The 21,781-nt window shown below is 49.7% G+C and overlaps 1 protein-coding gene across 3 annotated transcripts; it reads right to left on the reverse strand.

Moving 5' to 3' along the window:
- Positions 1 to 611: 611 nt before the first annotated feature.
- Positions 612 to 10,689, reverse strand: RHBDD2 (rhomboid domain containing 2). 3 transcript variants are annotated; one of them, XM_009202819.3, is made up of 5 exons: positions 10,379 to 10,641; positions 8,171 to 8,292; positions 7,425 to 7,832; positions 5,807 to 5,957; positions 612 to 1,544 (listed from the first exon to the last, which is right to left on the reverse strand). In XM_009202819.3, the coding sequence occupies exons 3-5, from the start codon at positions 7,585 to 7,587 to the stop codon at positions 1,187 to 1,189; spliced, it is 672 nt and encodes a 223-aa protein (XP_009201083.1). In that variant the 5' UTR covers positions 7,588 to 7,832; positions 8,171 to 8,292; positions 10,379 to 10,641; the 3' UTR covers positions 612 to 1,186. The 3 variants fall into 3 exon arrangements, with proteins under 3 accessions (XP_009201083.1, XP_009201084.1, XP_003895905.1); XM_009202820.3 differs by having other exon boundaries at positions 8,167 to 8,292; XM_003895856.4 differs by lacking the exon at positions 8,171 to 8,292 and having other exon boundaries at positions 10,379 to 10,689.
- Positions 10,690 to 21,781: the final 11,092 nt, after the last annotated feature.

A 21,781-nucleotide genomic window follows, 5' to 3' on the forward strand; every position in this document is an offset into this window, starting at 1 on the left:
ATACATGTCCAAAGACCTAGGACCTATCAGAAAGCAAGTCTAGAATGGACCATTCAGCTCCTGGGATCAACAAAGGCCACGTGTTATTAGGTCCACAAAACACCAGGCAGCTGGCATGCCTTCTCGACACAGTCTGCTGTGAGGAGCCTCAGCTGTCCTCAAGGGCTGGCTAGGTGAGTGACAGCTCAGCCACACTCCTCATCAGTGCCCTGCACTGTCTCACAGAGAACCCCCCGCCCCTCACTCCCAGTTCCTGGTCAACAGGGTTAACAGGAGACACTGCTGGTAAAGCCAGGATCTTCTTCCCTCCATCTTGCTTCAGGGGACACTGCCAGCAGTGCCTATGTCCTTCTTGGCACAGCCCTGCCAGCAGCCCTCCTAATTGTAATCCCAGCTTCCGGGCTCTGGCAACACTCCCTCTCCTGCTGGTAACCATCTCACAGTTGCCCACTCTCCACGAGACCACCCCTCTCCTGATCTACTGAGCCCTGGTCACCTGCCCGGCCTGACGCATCTCTCCTCTCTGCTGCCACACCACACATCGCCACGGCCCAGATCTCAGTGCACTCCCTCTTCCCAGCCAGACCACAAAGGAAACACACGTCAGCACGGCAGGTCAGAGACTGTTTCTTTATACAAAGGCAGACAACATGGACCCCTCCGCATGCTGCTGCAGTTCACGGGGGCCCGTCCCACCGCTTCTGGGGAGAGGAATCGGGGTGGGGGCGACCGCGGCAGGGGAGAGAGACACTACACAGGCCTGGGACCACCAAGCACACCAGCTGTGAGCTCCTGAAGGGCAGACGCAAGGACACAAGGACACTGTAACCACGAGCACAGCATAGCCACAGGGAGGAACGGTGGGGCTGGGGACAGACATCGGCAGCCACTGCCAACCGCTGCCCTCTTCTGCCACGAGTTCCTTGGCGAGGAGTCTTGTCTGTGTCACTGAAGAGCCACGTGACTTTCTGATGGCAGAACGTCTCGCTTTCTGCATCTAAGTTGGGCCAGTACACCGTACTCCACAGGGCTGCCGTGAGTGCAGATGAGACTGAAACAGGGACACTGATCAAAGTACCCAACACAGAGCCTGGCACATAGAGGTGTTCAATAAATAACTTCTGTCAGGAGAATCTTAAGGAGGACCTTCAGAAGGCCAAGTGAGATGACTTCCCTAGCAATTCTCTCAGGGTATGGGGACCCTGGAGGACTCCTTGGAGCCTGCAGCCCCCGGAGTGCCCAAGGCCCCAGAATACACCGTGCCAGGGCTGTTCACAGGGATGGGGGGCTGGACACCCAGGGAGGTGCCTGCAGAAGCCGGGTAGACACTGGAGGAGGTGGGGTTTGGACCAAAGTGGTTCTGCACATAGCACAGGCCAGAGGCAGGCTGGTACGGAGGCAAGGTGGGCATGTGCCCGGGGGTGCAGGAGGGCCAGGAAGCCAGCTTCTGACCACTGGCGTGCTGCGTCTGGGACACAGGGTGGTTTGGGGACAGATGAGGGTGGCAGCTCTGTGTGGGGTAGGAGCCGGGCACCGGGTTCAGCCTAGAATGGAACGAGAGAGAAAATGGTCATTCAGCGAGTCATGCCAAGGTCACGGCATCTTGTTGTGCTTGAGGTTGACCCCGCTTTCTAGTACAATATGCCTTGGATGTTTTCTGTGACTTGCTCTAAGTACCAAGTGGGAGAAAGGTTAACCTCAACCAATCAGACCACAGAGGCCCAGAGAGGGCGGGACCAGTCGCAGTCCTACAGCAAGGGAGTTGTATGAAAGGACACTGTGTCTGCCACTGAGACGACCGTAGGGATGACCTGCTCACAGCAGCTTCCAGACCAGATGGAGCGTCAGGACTAGGTCACAGCCGCCAGTGCCTATGTGGCTGGCTCGACAATCCTGCCCAAAGAGAAGGGATTCAGGTTGGGCGCAGTGGCTCACACCTGCAATCTCAGCACTTTGGGAGGCAGCGGGTGGATCACTGAGGTCAGGGTTGAGAGACCAGCCGGCCAACATGGAGAAACCCCATCTCTACTAGAGCCACAAAACTAGCCAGGCGTGGTGGCCCGTGCCTGTAATCCCAGACTTCTTTCGGGAGGCTGGGGCAGGAGAATCGCTTGAACCGGGAGGCAGAGGTTGTGGTGAGCCAAGATCCGCCATTGCACTCCAGCCTGGGCAGCAAGAGTGAAACTCTGTCTCAAAAAAAAAAAAAAAAAATTAGCCACGTGTGGTGGTAGGCGCCTGTAGTCCCAGCTACTTGGAAGGCTGAGGCAGGAGAGTCACTTGAACCTGGGAGGCAAAGGTTGCAGCGAGCCGAGATCATGCCACTGCACTCCCAGCCACAGGCTGACAGAGCAAGACTCATAATCTCCATAAAAAGAAAAATTTTTTTTTAAAAATTAGCCAGGCCTGGTGGCATGTGCTTCTAGTCCCAGGTACTGAGAGGCTGAGGCAGGAGGATTGCTTAAGCCCAGAAGTTCGAGGCTGCAGTGAGTTATGACTGTGCCACTGCACTCCAGCCTAGGCAACAGAGCAAGACCCTGTCCTAAAGAAAAAAAAAAGAAAAAAAGGCCAGGTGCGGTGGCTCAAGCCTGTAATCCCAGCACTTTGGGAGGCCGAGACAGGCAGATCACGAGGTCAGGAGATTGAGACCATCCTGGCTAACACGGTGAAACCCCGTCTCTACTAAAAAATACAAAAAAACTAGCCAGGCGAGGTGGCGGGCGCCTGTAGTCCCAGCTACTCGGGAGACTGAAGCAGGAGAATGGCGTAAACCCGGAAGGCGGAGCCTGCAGTGAGCCGAGATCTGGCCACTGCACTCCAGCCTGGGCGACAGAGCGAGACTCCGTCTCAAAAAAAAAAACAGAGAAAAAAAAAAGAAAAAAAAAAATTATTTTTATCAACAAGAGCCTCTGAGGAGACAAGCTGTCCAAACGGCCATCTTGCTGCCAAAATAAACATGTGTGTCGTGACATGGCCCAGAACCCATTGTCAGGCTACCTGAAACACAATACTCTGTTCTGAGTGTCTGCTGCAGGCCCCAGACCTGAGGGACTGGACTCCATGTCACGTGGGGAACACAGAAGGAACACCATCTTCCTCTTAAACCCTAAGATCTGCCTGTCACGGCGAGGCAGGATCAGACCCAGCACTGGCTATGGCAGTGTCTGTGGGGCTGATTGCAATCAGCATGGAAGAACTTTCTCATCAGGGGCAGTCTTGGAGAGTGAGCTCGTTACGAGGGGTATGTGACGTACAGCTGGAGACCACCATCAGCTATTACAGAGGGGATTCCTTGGTGACAGACAGTTCTCCAGATTCAATGAGAATGACTAAAAACCACAAAACACCTGGTCCTAAATGTACAGTCTCCCCCACATTGAGACCCCAGGAATTACTTGTCTGAAGCAATAATGCAGTGAGTCCACATTTCTGTTTTCCCAGTGGCCCTCCTGGCCTTTTAGAAAAATAGTCCAAGGGCTCTGAGCTGTTGACAGCTGGGAGCACCTCTTGGAAGATGCTCCACGGGGCAGCTTCCTATTCAACAAAAACCCCACATCCAGGCTAGCGTGCAGCAGAAAATTTACTCTGCAGCTGGTGGTGGGCCAAAAAGGGCCATGACCAAGCACCTTGCCTTCTGATACAGTTTGGATGTTTCCTCTGCTCCAAATCACGTGCTGAAATGGATCTCTGGCCAGGCGTAGTGGTGGGCGCCTATAATCCCAACTACTCGGGAGGCTAAGACAGGAGAATCACTTGAACCCAGGAGGTGGAGGTTGCAGTGAGCTGAGATCACGTCACTGCACTCCAGCCTGGGCCACAGAGTGAGGCTCCGTTTCAAAAAAAAAAAAAAAAGAAATGTGATTCCCAGTGTTCCAGCACTAGAGGTGGAGCTGAGTGGGAGGTGTCTGGGTCATGGGGGCAGATCTTGCATAGGTGGTTTGGCTTCCTCCCCGCAGTAATGAGTTCTCCCTCTGCATTTAGATGAGAGCTGGGTGTTTAAGAGCTGGCACCGCCCTCCCTCTCTCTCTCAATGTGTGGTGCCGCCTCCCCTTCCCCTATGATTGGAAGCTGCCTGAGGCCCCAACCAAAGCAGATGCAGGCGCCATGCTTCTAGTGTAGCCTATGGAGCTGTGAGCCAAATAAACCTCTTTTCTTATAAATGACCTAGGCTCAGGTATTTCTTTTTTTTTTTTTTTTTTGAGACGGAGTCTTGCTCTGTCTCCCAGGCTGGAGTGCAGTGGCACGATCTCAGCTCACTGCAAGCTCCGCCTCCTGGGTTCATGCCATTCTCCTGCCTCAGCCTCCCAAGTAGCTGGGACCACAGGCACCCACCACTACGCCCAGCTAATTTTTTGTATTTTTTAGTAGAGACGGGGTTTCACTGTGTTAGCCAGGATGGTCTCGATCTCCTGACCTCATGACCCGCTCGCCTCGGCCTCCCGGAGTGCTGGGATTACAGGCGTGAGCCACCGCACCTGGCCTACATATTTCTTTATAGCAATACAAAATGGATGAACACGCCTTTCCCAGCAAGCTCCTTTTTTTGGGGGAGGACCACTGAAGGAAAGAAAAAATCCTACACTGTGAGGTCTTGGCATGGACAGAAACCAGCGGAGAACTCAGAGGCAGGAGGCGCTGGGAACAGTGGGGAGGGAGGGAGGTGGCCTCCTAAGCAGGGGACGTGCTTCCAGATGGCCCTTCTCGATAGCCAGGCTCGTCTCAAATTCCTGACCTCATAAGATGTGCCCACCTCAGCCTCCCAAAATGTTGGGACTATAGGTGTGAGCCACTGCACCCAGCCCTGTCTGCACTTCTTATCAAGGCTACTGTGTGTCACAGCCCAGGCTGACCTGCAGTGGGTATGTCAATTAGATAGGGGGCTAATGTCAATTAGATAGGGGCCCTCCTGCCCAGCCTGTCTATAAGTCACTCAGGATCACATGTTAAGTGTCCTCAAATGCCTTCCCTTTCCTGCTGTCGCTACTTCAGGAGCAGTTGTGCAGAATCCAGAATGCTCAGAAGACGTCTGTGCATGATTTTCCAATCTGCTGCACCTCATTTCTTTATCACTCATGGCAATAAACCAGCCACACCCTCTACATGCCCTGGAGTTGCTTTAATAATAAGGTTAGGCCAGGCTCAGCGGCTCACACCTTAATCCTAGTACTTTGAGAAATCAAGGAAAGAATGCTTGAGACTAGGAGTTTGAGACCAGCCTGGGTAACACAGCAAGACCCCGTCCCCACAAAAAAATTTAAGTTAGCCAGGCATGGTGGTGTGTGCATGTAGTCTCAGTTACTTGGAAGGCTGAGGTGGGAGGATCACTTGAGCCCACGAGTGTGAGGCGGTAGTGGGCTATGATCATACCACTGCAATCCAGCCTGGGCAACAGGGCAAGACCCTGTCTTCGAAAAAAAAAAAAAAAGAACAAAAAAACACAGTAAGATTTAAGAGCATTTGGCCGGGGGCAGTGGCTCACAACTGTAATCCCAGCACTCTGGGAGGCCGAGGCAGGTGAATCACAAGGTCAGGAGTTCGAGACCAGCCTGGCCAACATGGTAAAACCCCATCTCTACTAAAAATACAAAAAATTAGCTGGACGTAGTGGTGGGCACCTGTAATCCCAGACACTAAGGAGGCTGAGGCAGAAGAATCACTTGAACCTGGGAGGCGGAGGTTGCAGTGAGCTGATTGCGCCACTGCACTTCAGCCGGGGCGACAGAGCAAGAGTCCGTCTCAAAAAATAACAATAACAATAAATTAAAAAATATATATATATTTAACAGCACTTAAGAGTTCTGTCACTTACTTCCGGCTCTGGGCTGCCCTCCTTTCGGCTGAAGACCCTGAGACGTACTTGAACACGGATATCCTCCTCATCAGGCTGAAGGGGAAGGTCTGATCGAGCTTCAGCGCCACTCGCTCTGAGAGGTCGATGGAATAGCAGTATGTGAGGCCATCTGAGGTTGGCGTGTTAAGTGAAATCTGAGGCAGCAAAGGGAGGAGAGCCGAACACTCCCCAGGGAGAATACAGGTTCCCACTCACTCTACAGAAGACTTCATGCTTAGCACATCGCACACTCTGGCTAGAGTTTGCAAAAACCCAAAGCCAAATGTGTCTTTGCTTTTTTTTTTTTGAGACAGAGTCTCGCTCTGTCGCCCAGGCTGGAGTGCAGTGGCCGGATCTCAGCTCACTGCAAGCTCCGCCTCCCGGGTTCACGCCATTCTCCTGCCTCAGCCTCCTCAGTAGCTGGGACTACAGGTGCCCGCCACCACACCCGGCTAATTTTTGTATTTTTAGTAGAGACGGTGTTTCACCATATTGGCCAGGCTGGTCTCAAACTCCTGACCTCGTGATCTGCCTGCCTCGGCCTCCCAAAGTGCTAGCATTACAGGCGTGAGCCACTGCGCCCGGTCCAGAGCCAAAGGTTTCTATTCACTGTAGAATTCACCGGGAATGAATGTGCCCAGCAGCAGGAGGGTATTAATGCTGTCCTTTCTCCTACACCCACCCGTGCCATCACTTGCACCCTTCTAGCCACTGCAGTCAGTCAGAAACCAGCACATGCCTCTGCTCGTGTAGCGGGATGAGGCGGGAGGCGGTCCCAATATCCTCCCGAGGGACTAACACCTCTTGTCTTTTTATCCCAAATAGAGGGCACCTGCCTCAGTGCGACCATGTGAGCTTCATGTGGGCCTCTCTGGCTGTGCTTCCTCCATACCCTGTCACCATCCCCAGTGACTTGGTGGCATCCTGGTCGGCTGACCTAAGTCACCCACCACTGATTAGGCAGCCACAAGGATTCAGCCTTTGAAAAAAGGCTATGTTAGACTCTCCCGAAAACAGTTTAGAAACAAACCTCAAGTTTCAAGCTAATCTTCAAGTAAGTTAACTGCCTATCAGAACAAAAGTCAACATTTTTTAAAGGAAAACGACAAAATCTAGAGCCCCTAATACAGCATTGAGTGCCTAGCATAAAATAAAAAATTATCAGATATGAAAAAAAAGTAAAAAAAAAACTATGATCAGATGTGAGTCGAGCACGGTGGCTCACACCTGTAATGCCAGCACTTTGGGAGGCCAAGGCAGGTAGGTCTTCTGAGGCCAGGAGTTTGAGACCAGCCTGGGCAACATGGTGAAACACTGTCTCTACTAAAAAGAAAATATAAAAATTAGCTGGGTGTGGTGGTGCACACCTCTAGTTCCAGCTACTCGGAGGGCTGAGGCAGGAGGATTGCTTGAGCCCAGGAGGCAGAGATTGCAGTGAGTTGAGATCACACCATTGCACTCCAGCCTAGGTGACAGAGACTCTGTTTCAAAAAAATAAAAAATAAGCCTAACTCTTATTTACTTGACACCCCAGACCCTCCAGCCTGGTTCACCCTTTGACATGCATTGTTCCACAGCTCTCTGCTAGGAAGGATACAGGCCAGCCCGATGGACAGCCCACAGACATTACTGAGGAAAGAGGTCTGGGGAATGAGCCACGAGGCGCCCAGCAGCAGCCATGGAACCAGGACTGAGGGCACAACCATGCCAAACACCAGGGCCCGCCTCATCCGAGAACGGACGGTGGTGACTCCTAGCATGGCAAAGGCCACTGGGGTGAAACCTCTGGCATCCTCCACTTCTCCCAGCTTCGACAGTGATGACACAGCCTCGAATGACAAGAAGATGATAGCAGAGAAGATGGCGAAGATCACGGTGAAGAAGCAGTGGCGGACGGTGCCCACGGTTCTCTCAAAATTGCCAGCAAAGCGCCAGATGATGATAGCGCCACAGAGCAGGGAGATGGGATTCTCGTAGACAAAGATGTAGGTTACCAGCCTGTAAACTGCAGAGGGAGCCGGGTTAGAGGCCTGGCGGTGGGTTGCTCCCAGGAGGGAAGCCAGGTTATAAGCTGCTTAGGAAAGGCAGAGAGCCCCCGTGACAGAGAAGTGAGAGCCAGCGAGTCACAGCAGGAGGCGATACAAGCAGTGCGTTCCACAATGAAGGACCCACAGCCTCAAAGGAGAGGCAGGAATATCTAATTCCTACACTTCCCCAGGCCTGGAGCAACTCTTAGTGGTAACTGACTTCCAGAGGGAAAAAAATAATACTTTTCGGTAGAGGGCAGTCTCTGAATTTGTAAAGTGCTTTATAATCCTTTTTTAGGTTTTCATACTGACCTACCTCACTAGGCAGTCTGAGGGTTAATTAAGTGTAACAGCTTCGGGGTGGATTGAGTGGGTGTCACTTAACACTCTGTGTGCCAGTCTCCTCTGCTGTAATCCTGACCCCTCCTTCCATAGTGGCTGTTCAGAGGAAGAAAAAAGGGACGATGAATTATTCTGCAGCTGTAAGAATTATAACACTATCATTAACAACAAAGGTTATAGAAATTAGAAGTCTCCCTGGAAAGCGCTTATCCGATCTTACAGGTAGACTGATACTTTATATGTAATAAGACATCAAAGAATCCTCCTTTTTCCTTTTTTAAAATTTTTATTTGTAGAGATGAGGTCTTGCTATGTTGCCCAGGCTAGCCTTGAATTCCTGGCCTCAAGTGATCCTCCTGCCTTGACTTCCCAAAGTGCTGAAACTATGAATGAATTCGTATGTTTTGAATCATCATTCCTGGCCTACTTTTATTTGTCTAAAAGCACTTATCGCCAGGCATGGTGGTTCACACCTGTAATCCCAGCATTTTGGGAGGCTTAGGTGGAAGGATCACTTGAGCCCAGGAGTCCAAGACCAGCCTGGGTAACACAGTGAGACCCCTGTCTTTAAAAACACACTTTAAAAATTAGTCAGGTGTGGTGATGTGTACTTGTAGTCCCAGCTACTTGGGAGGCTGAGGCAGGAGGCTCGCTCGAGTCCAGGAGTTGAAAGCTGCAGTAAGCTATGATTGCATCTCTGTACTCCAGCCTGGGTAACAGAGAAAGACCCTATCTCTAAAAAAATTTTAGAAGTGGTTATCTCTAAGTACTTTTATGTCCCTGCAGGCCAAAACACGACTACACTCAAGGAGGGAGACCAAAGAACTGACAGTAGTACTGGACTTGGGAGTCTAAAGACTTGGAGTGGAATCTCGGCTCTATTACATCCAGGCTGGCTGAGTTTAATCATGTCACAGGTCCTCTAGGCATCAGTTTCCTCACTGTAAAGTAACAGAATTAGATTGAGGCCTTTAAATGTCCCTTACGTATCTAATGATCACATATCCACAAAACTCACACCCAGGGAAGCAGTGAACTCCAGAAAGTAGGAGGTTAAGGTTAGGGTTGGCATTTTGCTTCTGTCCGTGAGGTGGTCTGTTTAGGGTGGGGGGAACAGTTTTAGATTTCAGTAGGGAAGCAGGCTATGGAACCATATACCTCAGTCTGGCCATCTCCAGAGGCTTCATTATCTGAAGAGTACTTCATTATTTGTTGAGTATTTCCAAAACTGAAATTCCCAGTATAAACATGAAAAGATTCTAGAAGCAACTCTACATAATTTGGAGATTATCTACCCGAAGGCTCTAGTTCCAAAACATCACAGAATAAAAACAAAAATCTAGATTCCTATCTCAGTTGTACGACGCAACAGCTCTGCCATTCTCTGCATGAAACCTCAATCTTATCTAGGTCCTACGTCATGGGATCTTTGTGAGGGTTAAATGAAATTAACACATATGAGCGTGTGTGCTTTGCAAAACAGCAGGAGATACACAAATTTCCTGTGTTCCTGAGGAAGACACGGAGATTAGGAATGTCTTTTAGGAATGGATGTTTATACTTAATTGGTTTGCAAAACGTCTCTCGCTAGAGAAAAACAAACACTTCTCTCTAAAGGCAGAAGATACCCTGGTACCCCCATGAGCTGGGAATGACAGTCAAGATTAAGATACAAATGAAAAAGCACAAGAAATTCCAAATCTCAAGAGGGCAGGACGTTTATAGGGCTTATAGGGGTTTGTAGATAAAGTCCAATTGTCGTGATGTAGGTGAGAGAAAATGTTTTTCAGTGGGGCTTAGGCCTAAAGCAGACGTAGGTGTGTATGTGAAACGGGAGGGGGAGAAGAAAAATCTTTACCCTTGGAAAGCGAGCATGGGTTTGCTAGCGAATGGATTTGGGGCCTAGACCAGTCTGGTGGCGACAGGGAAGGGAACAAATTCGGGCAGGGAAGGGATTACAGTGATGACGAAGATGAGGTCTGCAGACAAAGGTGTGGAACATGGAGAGCAAGAGACGGTGCTGGAGGTCGGTCCTCCGGGGGGCGGGCATGGTGATGCGGAGCGAGACTGGGGGAGACTGGCGGTGAGGCCTGAAGGGGCGAGTCCTGGAGGCTGGAGCCCAGGGACTGGCAAAGTCGGAGGACAAGGGCTCGCCCCGCGATCCCGGCCCGCCCCTGCTCACCTTGCCAGTTGCGCAGGGCCTCGGACTTCAGCGTGAGTCCCGAGGGCGCCAGGGGCGGCTGCAGCAGGAACAGACGAGGCCCGGAAACCAGCAGCGAGAGCAGCGCAGTGAAGAAGGTGGCGGATGGCACCTCGGGACACAAGCACCAGCTGCGACACCCGGGCCCCGAGGCCGCCATGGCCGCGGTCGTTCCCGCGCTCCGCCTCGACGCCGGCCGCCGGTTCTCTGCTCCTTCCGCCTCCTCGCGGCAGTTTCCCTTGGCAACAGCGGAGGAGCCGGCCGGAAGCCACACCTCCCCGTGGCCCCGCCCCACGCCAAGTTGCCCAATCCGGTCTCGCCGATCAGCCCGCCGCCGCGCATGGGAGGCCGGGAGTTGGGGGAGGTCGGAGCCACTTCCGGGCAGGAATGTTCCAGCACCGTGTTTGATTCCATCCTACCCGCGCTGGAATTGAAACTGCTCCTATAAACTTTATGAAATTAATCAAGGAAGAAGGGAGGGGGGAAAACAAAAATAAAGGAAGCTTGCAGCACACTCAGCGTTCATCACTAGGTCACCTTCCTCTCCTACCTGCTTGCTCATAGCTCTGCCTGTCAGCTATGATAGGTGCCCATCGTCTGTCCTAGAATCAGGTAGACCCTGTCACAAGATAACGATTCCCCTTAACTCCATAGGTAACAACTTGAACATTATGAAACGTTTTCCCTTTGAGGTATTCTTTCAGGTCCCGCATACCAGCATAATTACATCAGTTGCTCTGAAGGAGCTCACAGAAGTAGACTCATTGGGGACTGCAGTTTCCATATCCTGAGGAGTTCATCCTCCTTACCCTGACCAGTCAATGACCCCAATTTTCCAGCCCCTCACCCTTCACAATGCCCTTTAAAATCCTAGCCCAGAACTCCCTAGAGAAGATGGATTTGATGGTCTCCCCCTATCTCCTCCTAGGCACCCTGCCATCATTAAACCCTTTTTCTGCTGATAACCCTGCTTCTTCAGTGTAACTGGTCTGTTACTGCACAGCGGGCAGAGGCACCTGTTGGTCCTGTAACAATACCTCATGATGATTATGTCTTACAGCTCACAGAACTCTTTCATATCACGATCGCCCCATCTGTATTCATCCCTATTACACCAAAGAGGGAACAGGACTAGGGAGGGCCCTGGGTAATTCAGTTACATGGCAAAGACAGAATTAGAACTCAGTTCCTCCTGCTGTGGCCTGAAATTGGCCTCCAGTACAGCCAGGCGCGGCTTCATCTTCAGATTGAAGAAAAGGGGCAGGAGGCTGGGCGCGGTGGCTCACGCATGTAATCCCAGCAGTTTGGGAGACCAAGGCGGGCGGATCAAGAGGTCAAGAGTTGGAGACCAGCCTGGCCAACATGGTTAAACCCCGTCTGTAATAAAACTACAAAAATTAGCTGGGCACGGTGGTGTGTGCCTAAAATCCCAGCTACTTGGGAGGCTGAGGCAGGAGAATTGCTTGAACCCGGGAGGCGGAGGTTTCAGTGAGCGGAGATCGCACTACTGCGCTCCAGCCTGGGTGACAGAGCAAGACTATCTCGGGGGGAGGAAAAAAAAAAGAAAAATAAAAGAAAAGGGACAGGAAATGGGTGAGGGATTCTATGGAAGGGATTCAAAAGTTAGGGATGTAATAGAACACTCATAATCGAGATCTATTTTCAAACTTTACAGTTTGAAATGTCATTCAATTGTATGCTGGAATGTCATTCCCCCAATTACAGATGTTTCTAAAGGGGAGGTAACTTGCCCAAGGTCACCAGTGGGAAGTAGTAAAACTAAGATTTGTTTCGTTTTGTTTTTTCTTTTTGAGACGGAGCCTCACTCTGTTGCCCGGGCTGGAGAGCAGGGGCACGATCTCAGCTCACTGCAACCTCCACCTCCCGGGTTCAAGTGATTCTCCTGCCTCAGCCTCCCCAGTAGCTGGGATTACAGGCACCCGCCACCACTACGCGCAGCTAACATTTTGTATTTTTAGTAGAAACGGGGTTCCACTATGTTGGCTGGTCTCAAACTCCTGATCTCGTGATTCACCCACCTTGGCCTCCCGAAGTGCTGGGAGTACAGGCTGAGCCGCCACACTCAGCCCTAAAACTAAGATTTGAATACAAGGTTGTTGAGTCCCAGCCTTCTGATCTTTTCACTGTTTTCCTGAAATATGTTGCCCACCGACTGTACATAAATTTGACTTGAGGCTGCATAGACTACTGAAAAAATACTGGTGGCTTCACTCTCTGTGCTGATACGGTGGATAACAGGTCTATTCTTTTTTTTTTTTTTTGAGACAAGAGTTCTCTCTTGTTGTACAGGCTGGAGTGCAATGGCGCGGTCTCGGCTCACTGCAACCTCTGCCTCCTGGGTACAAGCGATTCTCCTGCCTCAGCCTCCCGAGTAGCTGGGATTACAGGCGCCTTCCACCATGCCAAGCTAATTTTTTGTGTATTTTTAGTAGAGACGGGGTTTCACCGTGTAGGCCAGGCTGGTCTTGAACTCCTGACCTCAGATGATCCACCCACCTCGGCCCCCCCCCTTTTTTTTTTTTAATGGAGTTTCGCTCTTGTCACCCAGGCTGGAGTGCAATGGCGCAATCTTGGCTCACTGCAACCTCCGCCTCCTGGGTTCAACCGATTCTCCCACCTCAGCCTCCCTAGTAACTGGGATTACAGGTGCCTGCCACCACGGCCGGCTATTTTTTGTTTTTTTTTAGTAGAGATGGGGTTTTGCCATGTTGGCCAGGCTGGTCTCAAACTCCTGACCTCAGGTGATACGCCTGCCTCAGCCTCCCAAAGTGCAACAGGTCTATTCTTGACCCTCTCCTTCCCATCCACCCCTTCTGCAGTTCACGCAGTGTTTGTCTTCCTCTCCAGATACGGATCCTGTCACCCAACCCCTCTTCCACGAGGTCACCTCCTGTGAGCTCTGAACCCATCATTTCCTCCTTTTCTCTTTCAGACTAGGAGTGCTAGAGGCTCCCTGCCAATGCTAGTCCCTGAATCCTCCCACCATCTGTTCTTTGTTCTCCTTAACTCTGCAACATCTTTTATTTTTTTTCAGTTAGACCTTCCTTTTTTTTTCCTTTTTCCTTTTTTTTTTTTTTTTTTGAGACAGAGTCTCACTCTGGCTGGAGTGCAGTGGCGCGATCTCTGCTCACTGCAACCTCTGCCACCCAGATTCAAGCAATTCTCATGCCTCAGCCTCCTGAGTCCCGAGTAGCTGGGACTACAGGTGTGCATCACCATGCCGGGCTAATTTTTGCATTTTTAGTAGATATGGGATGGGATTTTACCATGTTGGCCAGGCTGGTCTTGAACTCCCGACCTCAGGTGATAAGCCCGCCTTGACCTCTCAAAGTGCTGGGATTACAGGCATGAGCCACCGTGCCCAGCGGTACCTTCAAGGGTACTACCTATTTCTCTTTCTTTCTTTTTTTTTTTTTTTTTTTTTTGAGACAGAGTCTCACTCTGTCGCCCAAGCCCAAGCTCCGCCTCCTGGGTTCATGCCATTCTCCTGCCTTAGCCTCCCAAGTAGCTGGGACTATAGGCACTCACCACCATGCCCGGCTAAATTTTTTTGTATTTTTAGTAGAGACGGGGTTTCACCATGTTGGCCAGAATGGTCTCGATCTCCTGACCTTGTGATCCGCCCACCTCGGCCTCCCAAAGTGCTGGGATTATAGGCGTGAGCCACTGCGCCTGGCCGGCCCTATTTCTCTTTCTCCATTGACCCTGCCCAGTACTCCCTCCCCTCACATGGTAGAGGTATTTGGCTCCTTCCCCATACACTCACCCTAGTGTTATCAGCTCCTTGCTTGTGGCCGCAGGCTTTGGTTTGACTCAGCTGTAACTGCTGCCCCCACAGCTTAGAAGCTCCTGCTGGCTCTGAAGGAAGGAGGCTAAATTTTGGGGCTTGTGTGCTCTGCTTCATTAGCACAAACATAGCTCACTGCAGCCTTGACCTCCTAGGCTCAAGGGATCCTCCTGACTCAGCCTCCCAAGTAGCTGGAACCACAGGTGCGTGCTACCACACCTAGCTAGCTTCTTCTTTTTTGTAGAGATGGGATCTTGCTCTGTTGCTCAGGCTGGTTGTGAACTCCTGGGCTTGAGCAATCCTCCCACCTTGGCCTCGCAAATTGCTAGGATGACAGGTGTGAGCCACCATGCCTTGCCTGTTGTGTGCTTTTCACATAGTTACTCATTAAATTTTCACATCGCTTGTGAGGCTGGTTCTGTAATTACCCCCATTTTACAGATGAAGCAATAGAGATACAGAGAAGTTAAGTAACTTAAAATTAGGCAACTAGTCTTCTAGGAATTTTTTATTTTATTTTTTTATTTTTTGAGACGGAGTCTCAGTCTGTCACCCAGACTGAAGTACAGTTGTGTAATCTCTGCTTACTGCAACCTCCTCCTCCCTGGTTCAAGCAATTCTCTGCCTCAGCCTCCCAAGTAGCTGGGATTACAGGCGTGCCACCATGGCCAGCTGATTTTTGTGTTTTTATAGAGACGGTGTTTCACCATATTGGCCAGGCTGGTCTTGAACTCCTGACCTCGTGATCCACCCGCCTTGGCCTCCCAAAGTGCTGAGATTACAGGCGTGAGCCACCACGCCCAGGCTCTTCCAGGAATCTTTTCAGACTTCTTCCCCTCTGATCTTCCCTGAGTTTCCATCATGCATCCTGTGACATCATAGCTGTGGTAGCACTTCCTGTATTATACTATCATTGCGTATTTGTGCCAGTAATTGTGAGCTTAACCAAGGGCAGAAGCCATGTCTGATTTATACCTGTGTCTGTATCCACAGCCCCGGCATCTAACACACGGTGGGGCCACAGAAAATGTTCAATGCAAAGTTCTTAGCCCTGATGCCTTTGGAATGTGACCTTCTACTTCTCTTCCTTGTCTCTTCTCCAGAAGCCAAGGGTTCTCATGTAATCGAGACCCCTGGGGACTGTTATAACAACAGCCACCATCCCGGATGCATTTCATGACGTTGGATTTCTGGCAAGAATTTCAAGATATTTTTTGGAGAGGAGACCAGGGCTGCACCCGTCTAGGATGGCATGACCAGTTAGCCCACCTAGCTCTCTGTAGAAAGAGTTTTCTACATTTGCTGTGCAGAGGGTTTTGGCTCGGAGAGGGCAGATGCAGAATATATTCACATTTCCCTTAAAGGAAACCTGGGATTACAGGTATGAAACACTGTACTCGGCTTTTTTTTTTTTTTTTTTTGAGATGGAGTTTCGATTTTGTTCCCCAGGTTGGAGTGCAATGGTATGATCTCAGCTCACCGCAACCTCCGCCTCCCGGGTTCAAGCGATTCTCCTGCCTCAGCCTCCCGAGTAGCTAGGATTACAGGCATGTGCTAGCATGCCCAGCTAATTTTGTATTTTTAGTAGAGACGGGGTTTCTCCATGTTAGTCAGGCTGGTCTCGAACTCCCGACCTCAGGTGATCCACTCACCTCAGTCTCCCAAAGTGCGGGATTACAGGTGTGAGTCACCGCACCTGGCCCACTGGGCCTTTTTGTTGTTGTTGTTTGTTTGTTTATATAGACAGAGGTCTCACTGTGTTGCCCAGGCTGGTCTCAAACTCTTGGGCTCAAGTGATCCTCCTGCCTGGGCCTCCCAAAGTGTTGGGATTACAGGTATGAACAAGCCACTGTGTCCAGCCAAAAACCAGGACATAAATACCATGTTATACTGGCCATTTTCTGTAATGTTCCCTTAAAGGAAACATTAATGGCTCCTACATTAGCATTTGAGAAGAGGCCAGTGTGGGGCTGGTGGAGCTCAGGCTGGAAGTCAGGAAGAAGCAGGACCTCGAAATCCTGGCCTCAAGTGATCTGGCTGTTTCACTCACTGCCTGAGTGATCTTGCGTAAGGAAGCCTCAGTTTCCTCATCTGTAAAATGGGAGCTAAGTCTTATCTTGCAGGGTTTTGATGAAGAAAACAGATGAGAAGACTGACCGAGGGGCTAACAGGATGTGAGGAGGTCACACTGCGAGTTAGTGGAAGAGCTAGGATTTGAACTTGGGTCGTTAGGTCTCTAAAGTTGCTCTATTTCTTTTTATTTTTTTGAGACAGAGTCTCACTCTGTCGCCCAGGCTGGAGTGCAGTGGCTTGATCTCGGCTCACTGCAACCTCCACCTCCCAGGTTCAAGTGATTCTCCTGCCTTAGTCTCCCAAATAGCTGGGATTACAGGCACGCACCACCACACCCGCTAATTTTTGTATTTTTAGTAGAGACGGGGTTTTACCATGTTGGCCAGGCTGGTCTCGAACTCCTGACCTCAAGTGATTTGCCCGCCTCAGCCTCCCAAAGTGCTGAGATTACAGACGTGAGCCACCGCACCCGGCCAAGTTGTTCTATTTCTACCACTACACACATTTCTATCATGGCAGTTATAACATGGTATTTACGTCCTAGTTTTTGGCCAGTCACAGTGGCTCACGCCTGTAATGCCAGCACTTTGGGAGGCCCAGGCAGGAGGACCACTTGAGCCCAAGAGTTTGAGACCAGCTTGGGTAACACAGTGAGATTCCTGTCTGTACAAACAACAAACAAACAAAAAAGAAACGCGAAGTGCAGTGGCTCACACCTGTCATCTCAGCACTTTGGGAGGCCAAAACAGGAGGACTGCTTGAGCGATGAGTTTGAGACTAGCCCTTGGGCAACATAGTGAGACCCCAATCTCTATTATATTTAAAAAATTATTTAAAAAGAAGTCTTGGTTGTTGTGTCTCTCTCTCTTCCCAGACTGGGAGCTTCTTGAGGGACAGGACCATATAGGGTCCTGCACATAGTAGGCCCTCAGGAAATGTCTGAAAGGAAGGAAGGATGGAAGAAAGGAAGGAAGGAAGGAAGGAAGTCTCTTTGAATCCTTTGACTTTTGGCAGTTCTTACTCCTTTTTGTCATATCTGACATATCCGATGAAACCTAGGGACTCCTCATGTGAACGATGCTTTTTTTTTTTTTGAGACAGGATCTCATTCTGTTCTCATTCTGTTGCCCAGGCTGGAGTGCTTGGTACAATCATAGCTCACTGCAGCCTTCAACTTCTGGGCTGAAGTGATCTTTCTGCTTCAGCATCCTGAGTAGCTCAGACTGCAGACATGCGCCACCACGCCCGGCTAATTTTTGTATTTTTTGTAGAGACAGGGTCTCACTATATTGTCTAAGCTGGTCTCGAACTCCTGGCCTCAAGCAATCCTCTCGCCTGGGTCTTTCAAAGTGTTTGAATTAAAGGAGTGAGCCCCCACACCCGGCCAAGAATGTTGCTTTTTAAATGGATAAAATAAAATATGTTGAATTATCAAGGAAGCCTGTAGTTATCAAAATATTGATAAAAACAATATTGTGCCTGTAATTCCAGCACTTTGGGAGGCTGAGGCAGGTGGATCACCTGAGGTTGGGAGTTCAAGACCAGTCTGACCAACAACATGGAGAAACCCCTGTCTCTACTAAAAATACAAAAAAAAAAAAAAAAGAGCTGGTGTGGTGGTGGGCGCCTGTAATCCCAGCTACTTGCGAGGCTGAGGCAGGAGAATCGCTTGAACCCAGGAGAAGGAGGTTGTGGTGAGCCGAGATTGCACCATTGCACTCCAGCCTGGGCAATAAGAGCAAAACTCATCTCTCAAACTGTATCTATATGCTGCTTTATGGATGCATTAAATAATAAGATCTAACAGCAGGCGTGATAGCTACCGTAATTTTGAAGCATAAGTGATTTTTTTGAGTTCTCTATAAGTGCAACATGGTATGAACATACCTGTGACTTCTACTGGTGACAAAGTTACTGGTACTGGTAATAGGACTGTGTTTGATTGCCTATATCCATAACTGATGAAATTGCTAAAGTTCAGCTAAAGATTAAATTGACATTGCTCATAACGCAGCAGTGGGCATGAAAAAAAATTAAGTTTTTTTTGGAGACAGAGACTTCCTCTGTGCCCAGGTTGGAGCACAATGGTGCAATCTCGGCTCACTGCAACCTCCACCTCCTGGGTTCAAGTGATTCTCCTGCCTCAGCCTCCTGAGTAGCTGGGTCTACAGGCATGTGCCGCCACACCCGGCTAACTTTTTGTATTTTTAGTAGAGATGGGGTTTTGCCATGTTGGCCAGGCTGGTCTTGAACTCCTGACCTCAAGTGATCCGCCCGCCCCAGCTTCCCAAACTGCTGGGATTATAGGTGTGAGCCACCATGCCCAGCCAAAAAATATAATTATATAATTAAGGTTTTACCCAACAGGAAGTAGAATATGAATCAAGAGCGGGCTGAAAATAGCATCTTGAGAACTTGGATGCTGAGCTGTTGTCACTGAGGTCTGGGGCTTGGAAAAAGGAAGAGGTGGGTGGTCTCTTCCTCTCTGTGCCAGTCAGGCCACCCTAAGAACCACTCAGTCTGGTTCTTCTTCTAGACACATACTCTGAAAAAAGAGGTAGGCAAATTGGAACTTGTGCAATAAAAAGTGACCAGGACCGGGACAGAGGGGAACCTTCCAATGACGTCTGATGAGGAACAGCTACAGGGACCAGGAGGCCTCCCTGGAGAAGCTTCAGGGGTCCTGGCCACTGGCTGAACTATCTGAAGGCCTCACTGGGAGGAGAGGAAGACAGTTGATTCTGTATCACTCCAGAGGGGAGAGCTAAGGCAGGAAGCTAGAAATGATGCGGAGACACATTTGACTTAAGAGATAACTTTCTTTCTATTTTTTTTCAGAGACAGTCTTGCACTGTCGCCCAGGCTGGAGCACAGTGGTGTGATCTTAGCTTGCTGCAACCTCCGCCTCCTGAATTCAAGCAATTCTCCCGCCTCAGCTTCCCAAGTAGCTGGGATTACAGGCATGCACCATCACGCCCGGCTAATTTTTATATTATTAGTAGATACGAGGGGTTCACTATATTGGCCAGGCGGGTTTCAAGCTCCTGATGTTGAGGGATCTGCCAGCCTTGGCCTCCCAAAGTGCTGGGATTACAGGCGTGAGCTACTATACCTGGCCACTGATTTATTTAGTGCTTCCTGTGTGCCTAGCACTTTGTGCTGAGCACTTTGGGTTTACAAAAGGAGGACAACAGAAGAGTCTTTTTGAGGACTTTCTAGTTTACAAAGCACTTTCCAAAAGTACCACTTACCACCTTTTTTGTGTGTGTGTGTGAGACAGTTTCACTCTTGTTGCCCAGGCTGGAGTACAGTGGCAAGATCTCGGCTCACTGCAACCTCTGCTTCCCGGGTTCAAGTGATTCTCGTGCCTCAGCCTCCCAAATAGCTGGGATTACAGGCATGCACCACCATGCCTGGCTAATTTTTTGTATTTTTAGTAGAGACCAGCCTGGCCATGTTGGCCAGGCTGGTCTCAAACTCCCGACCTCAGGTGATCCACCCACCTCAGCCTCCCAAGGTGCTGGGACCGCAGTCATGTGCCACCACACCTGGCTAATTTTTTTTTTAATGTTTTCGTAAAGAAGGGTCTCACTATGTTGCCCATGCTGGTCTCAAACTCCTGGGCTCAAGCCATCCTCCCACCTTGGCCTCCCAAAGTGCTAGGATTACAGGCATGAGTCAACACGCCTAGCCCATGTTTAATTTTTACAGCAAATCTGGAAATTGGATATAACAGCTCCATTTTCAGGAGAATCTCAAGGCTCAGAGAGGTAAAGTGACTTGGCAAGCGCACACAGCCATAGAGCGGCAGAATCCACAGCAGCTCACCTGACGGTAGGTTCATGGTTCTCGCTACACCAGGGGTTCCTAAACTTTGTGAATTAATAGGCCCCCCACAACTCGCCTACACTATGTTTTCACTTTGTAACTTGGGGATGAAGAAGAGGAACTTGGCATTTGCAATTGAGTCACTGCACAAGGGAAAAAATGTGGGTGGGAGGATGGGGCTGTGATATATCTTTTTTAAATTATTTATTATTTATTATTTATTTATTTACTTACTTATTTGAGGTGGAGTCTTGCTCTGTCACCCAGGCTGGAGTGCAGTGGCGCGATCTCGGCTTCCTGCAAGCTCTGCCTCCTGGGTTCACGCCATTCTCCTGCCTCGGCCTCCTGAGTAGCTGGGATTATTGGTGCCCGCCACCACGCCTGGCTATTTTTTTTCTATTTTAGTAGAGACGGGGTTTCACCATGTTGGTTAGGCTGGTCTCAAACTCCTGACCTCAGGTGATCCGCCCGCCTCGTCCTCCCAAAGTGCTGGGATTATAGGTATGAGTCACCATGCCTGGCCATAGCCAGCCTTCTTGGAAAGGTGTTGAGGAAGCATTCTAAATGCCGGAAATCTGCTGGTTTCAATTTATCAATCTAAACCTATATGACCCTCTATAATCCAGAAGATTATCAATAAGTAGCTCATGTCTGTAATACCAGTGCTTTAGGAGGCCGAGGCAGGATCGCTTGAGGCCAGGCATTTGAGACCAACCTGGGCAACAGAGTGAGACTCTATCTCTACAAAAAATTTTAAAAATAAGCCTGGCATGGTAGCAGATGCCGGTAGTCCCGGCTACTCGGGAGGCTGGTGGGAGGATTGCTTGAACCCAAAAGTTGGAGGCTGCAATTAACTGATATCGCACCACTGCACTCCAGCTTGGGCAATAGACTGAAACCCTGTCTAAAAACAAAAAAATAGGTAACCTTTGGCATATAGAGAAATGAAAGTAATGTAAATGGAATTGGTTGTAATTCACCCATGAAGACCAAACTTCTGTCTCTAAGATCTGAGTGCTATGGGGGATTTAAAGCTGACAAACATCAAGCATCACAGAACAGAGTAATTAATTTCTCCATTCATTCAAAAACATTTATAAAAATGTTATAGGCTGGGCGCGGTGGCTCATGCCTGTAATCCCAGCATTCTGGGAGGCCGAGGCAGGTGGATCACAAGGTCAGGACTTCAAGACCAGCCTGGCCAACATGGCGAAATCCCATCTCTACTAAAGATATAAAAAGTTAGGTGGATGTGGTGGCACGCACCTGTAATCCCTGCTACTCAGGAGGCTGAGGCAGGAGAATTGCTTGAATCTAGGAGGCAGAGGTTGCAGTGAGCCGAGATCATGCCATTGCACTCCAGCCTGGGCGACAGGGTGAGACCCCGTCTCAATCTTGTCCTGACTTTGCTGTAATAAGCATGCACGGTTTCAGCAATAAAAGCAGTATATTGTAGGATTGACACTGAGTCTTGATCATCTTTACTGACCCAGATTATTCCATTCCCCCATTGCCCACCTCATTCAGTACACATGGCAAAGGAAGATATTAAAATTTGAGCCAGTGATGAAAAATGTTTATTTTTGACACATCAGCATTTTTTTTGGCAAACAGAAGGTCTAGCTATATTGCCCAGGCTGGTCTTGAACTCCTGGCCTCAAGCAATCCTCCTGCCT

This window comes from Papio anubis, chromosome 4, assembly GCF_008728515.1.
Source record: "Papio anubis isolate 15944 chromosome 4, Panubis1.0, whole genome shotgun sequence".
In the NCBI taxonomy this organism is placed as follows: domain Eukaryota; kingdom Metazoa; phylum Chordata; class Mammalia; order Primates; family Cercopithecidae; genus Papio; species Papio anubis.

What these genes read in the sequence shown, in the direction of transcription:
- RHBDD2 (XM_003895856.4), bottom strand. Translation starts at nt 10,556, where the DNA reads ATGGCGGCCTCGGGGCCCGGGTGTCGCAGCTGGTGCTTGTGTCCCGAG. An exon ending in GGCCCTGCGCAACTGGCAAG is followed by an intron (nt 7,833 to 10,378) that starts GTGAGCAGGGGC and finishes CTCCCTCTGCAG; the next exon opens with TTTACAGGCTGGTAACCTAC. An exon ending in GCTGTCCATCGGGCTGGCCT is followed by an intron (nt 5,958 to 7,424) that starts GTATCCTTCCTA and finishes CGCCAACCTCAG; the next exon opens with ATGGCCTCACATACTGCTAT.